This window comes from Quercus suber, unplaced genomic scaffold (genome assembly GCF_002906115.3).
Source record: "Quercus suber isolate HL8 unplaced genomic scaffold, Cork oak 2.0 scaffold_193, whole genome shotgun sequence".
Taxonomy (NCBI): Eukaryota; Viridiplantae; Streptophyta; class Magnoliopsida; order Fagales; family Fagaceae; genus Quercus; species Quercus suber.
The window spans coordinates 1,141,681-1,145,437 of NW_027069651.1; the positions used below are offsets into that span (position 1 = coordinate 1,141,681).

The following is a 3,757-nucleotide window of genomic DNA, read 5'->3' on the forward strand; positions in this document are numbered from 1 at the left end:
TGAAATTGCAATGCCAAAACTTCTTGATTATTTAACTGGAACATATATATACGTTGCAGGCTCGTAATCCCAAAGAGAATAGCTCTTGCCGTTGAGTTGCGTAGTAAAATCTTATTGGTCACTTTGAGAGAATTTTCGTTAAAAAATAAGCCAATTACAAGGATTTGTGTTAAAGTGCTAGTTAAAAAGAATCCTTGTCGGCCAACCCACAATTCTAACAATGCACGAGGATTCCAAAAAAATTGGGATTAAAGTATAAAACCCCACAAGCTTTAAACTTTATCAACATGCTTCGTTGTCTGCCGTCAGCTTTTCCTTCTATTTGATGTGAAATCAAAACAAAGGACTTTGTGCAGCTTGTCATCTCTTCATTATCAAATCCTTCTTACGGCATGGAAGAGTGATATGCTTCCCGAGCACCACAAAAAAAAAATGTGCATCACAAGCTAACTCAATTTGTCGTCACTCAAAAAGGATGTGGAGTGTTACGTGTAATCGGCTATAGGCCTTAGGCTCATTTTATTTACTTAGATATCACACATACTTTTACGGTACACTTTACTTATTATATGGTACACTTTACTTCTTATATAAAAACACTCATGTATATTTTATTATTTGAAAAAAACAATACACTCATTCAGTATTTCTAATATGGTATCAAATCAACCTTATTTAAAAGCAATCTTTGTCTTCTTCAGTATTTTTTTGATACGTTCATCTCTTTGGTTTCCCAATATTGCCGTCAAAAGTCTCTAGTATAGTCATACCACCGTTAAAATTCGCATTAACACTGCAAGATCATTACCTTCTTCAAACCACTGTCACAGAGTCAAACTTCATTTAAGGGATCCTCTCAACCTTATTAAATTTCAAGCTTTCATCAAGTTTCAATCTTGAGTTTGAGAGGAGGTGTTAGAAATATATTAGCTCATTAGTATAGGTTCAAGTCTAATTCTACTTTGTGTGCAAGCCAAGTTTTTTACTTGTACTAGAAGTCTATTAGTTTAAGGTTTAATCTACTATATATATTTATGTTATGGTTCATTATAACACAAGTTTTGTACTACACTCTTATTTACTAAAGATATAGCCCTTAAGGGTTTTTTCCATGGACATAATTTGTAACGCTAAATCACATAACTCTCGTGTTCTTGTGTTTCTATTTTATGCTTCCATTTTTCGCACCTATTCAAGTATATTCAATATGAAATATATCATAACTAATATTTAACAATAAATATGAGCTCTCTTGTAATGTTTTATCAACTTATAGTGAATGCGAGATGTATCTATCTGGTCTCTGGTGGTGTGGATGTAGGTTTTAGTTATCGAACCACGTTAATTCTGTCTGTTCTTTCTTTGTCATATTTTCTTTCTATCACATACTATTTCAAATTTTGACACCTATACTTTCAAAGAATGGAGTTGCAACTTGCATCTCCATTAATGAACATTTCATATAAATTTTTTTTTTTTTTTATAATCATTTCATATATAATCTTTTTAATTAATGATTGTCGGTTGATATAATTTTTTTTTATGATTGTTGGTTGATATAATACTCCCACTAAGAACAAAACAATGTATTTCTTGGTGAAACTAATAGAATCTTTACATCTACGACATAATAGAATGCGGTGGATTCTGCTACTTTGAGTCACAAGACAGTATAAATTCTCATGATTAATGATGGACTCAAGTGACAAAAATATTATTTAAAAATTATCATATTAATATAAGTTGAAAAATATTTAGATTATGCTAGAAATATTATTATCCACAATCCATTTGTAATTGATTTTTACAGGTTTCCATCATTGATAACTTGTCCTTTTGTGAATAATTTTGTGTACATGGACTTCGACTGAAATTTTTTTCTAACACAATCATTGTTCATTCTCCGGCGGATACGTAAAAACTTAAAGTGCTACGCTATCTTTACAAACCGTGGACCAACAGCTAGATTTTGACAAAATGGGATGCAATAACATCAATCTAAAGTCCATTGTTTTGTTCATATTGTATCTTTCTATCTTAATTGGATGAGAGAGCGAGATTCATGCATGTCCAAACGTATATCTGTACATGTCTGTAACCACGACAAATTTTTTGATAAGACAGAGCCGAATTATTATGAGATTCATATATTGTGAAGGAAAGTTATATATACCATTTGCATATGATAATTTTTGTTTGACAGAATTTTTTATGCAATTTAAAATTCAAAATGATAGAGCAACATGTTTATAGTTTGATTGGCATCTATCTCGTTCAAAGTCCTGTGTTGCGAGTTCAACCAGCCTTCGATGATGTCAATGATTCAATGAATTTTTCTAATAAGTCATAGCGTATGGGTATTTCGTTGCAATAAAGTCATTCAACAGCAATCATAATTCGCAGGTCATGGTCCATGAACCAAGTTAATTCCTCACGAGCATATATCACTAAGATATAATATAATAGAAATTTAATAGTAAATATGTTAATATATATATATATATATATATATGTGGGGTAACACAATCTATTTGTCCGCTTTAGAGGGCAGGTTTGGGCATGCTTAGGGTGCAACGTACGCAAGCTTCTATCCCCTGCACAGCTTTGTCCTCTTTGCGAGTGTGGAAGGCATGCTTAGGCACTTTGGATTGTGTCAATAGCTAGTATATAAATAAGGGCTACAAAATCAATAGCCCACCAGCTTGTTTATTGAATGGTTGTGTCCGTACTTAGCTAGTATATAAGGGCCACAAATGCAAACAGGGAATGAGAATTTAACCATAAATATTGTTAAAACTAGATTTTGCAACAAAATGGAAGATTATTTTCTATTAAAATCTTTGATCTTGTATAGTGAAAAATAAATTATTATGAAATTTAGTACAACATTAATTGTAGATAATTTTAGGGATTTAAAGAAACATTAAACCTGTTTCACAAAAATAATAATAATTTAGAATAAGTTAAAATATTCAAGGAATAATTGTTTTGCATCTATTATTTTAATTAAAAATTTTCCATACTTCTCCCAAAAAAAAAAAATGCATACTATATATGGGGGTAAGAGCACAAATTTGTGTATTGGGCCTTGTACGACGCACCTCCCACGGGACCATCTGGACATTGGGCCCAAACTCCGCAAATTGGCCCATGGTTGCTAACTCCCCTGTCAAAAGCTGGGCTCAAAGCCTACTAGATTAGTCGGGCATGAATCAAGGGGGTAACGTACGGTCCCGTGGAGCCTAAGCACATTTGGGCCTAAAGTTCCGATGCAACAGTGCGACCTATGGCCCCAATCTAGGCCCACATCAACTGTAGGCCCAGGTGTCATCACCTGATCCTTGCTCGGGGACCTTTACCGAACAATGAAAGAGGAATAAATGTCCGAACATACCATCATTTGCATACCCGGCAGTGCCCAGAAGCGCTGCCATCGGGCATGCTTTCTGGAGTAGAAATCAAGTTCCAAGGCCACTTTCACCATATCCCACTCCCACCTAACTATCCACTTAGGGTTGATAATATTGGACCTCTCATTGCACTAACCATGGAGGTAATCATAGTCTCTCCACTAATTTAGAGCTATAAATATGAGAAGTGGATGGGAAAAAGGGGTTGGTTGAAAGGTTCTGAAAGAAGAGTGAGAGAGAGAGAGAGAGCAGGGAGGAAATAGTGATTGAGAGAGGGAAAGAGAGCAAGTTACATTGAGCCTCTGGGTTGTGAACCACCAAAAGCAGGAAATCCAAGTCCCACTTTA

At 34.3% G+C, this 3,757-nt stretch overlaps 1 protein-coding gene across 1 annotated transcript in view; it reads right to left on the reverse strand.

The window, feature by feature from the left end:
* LOC112029380 (uncharacterized) overlaps positions 1-3,484 on the reverse strand; it is a 10,116-nt gene extending 6,632 nt beyond the window's left edge. Inside the window, exon 1 of the mRNA XM_065778933.1 lies at positions 3,395-3,484. Within this exon, the coding sequence (XP_065635005.1) occupies positions 3,395-3,484 (90 nt within the window). The remainder of the gene's footprint in view (positions 1-3,394) is intronic.
* Positions 3,485-3,757: the final 273 nt, after the last annotated feature.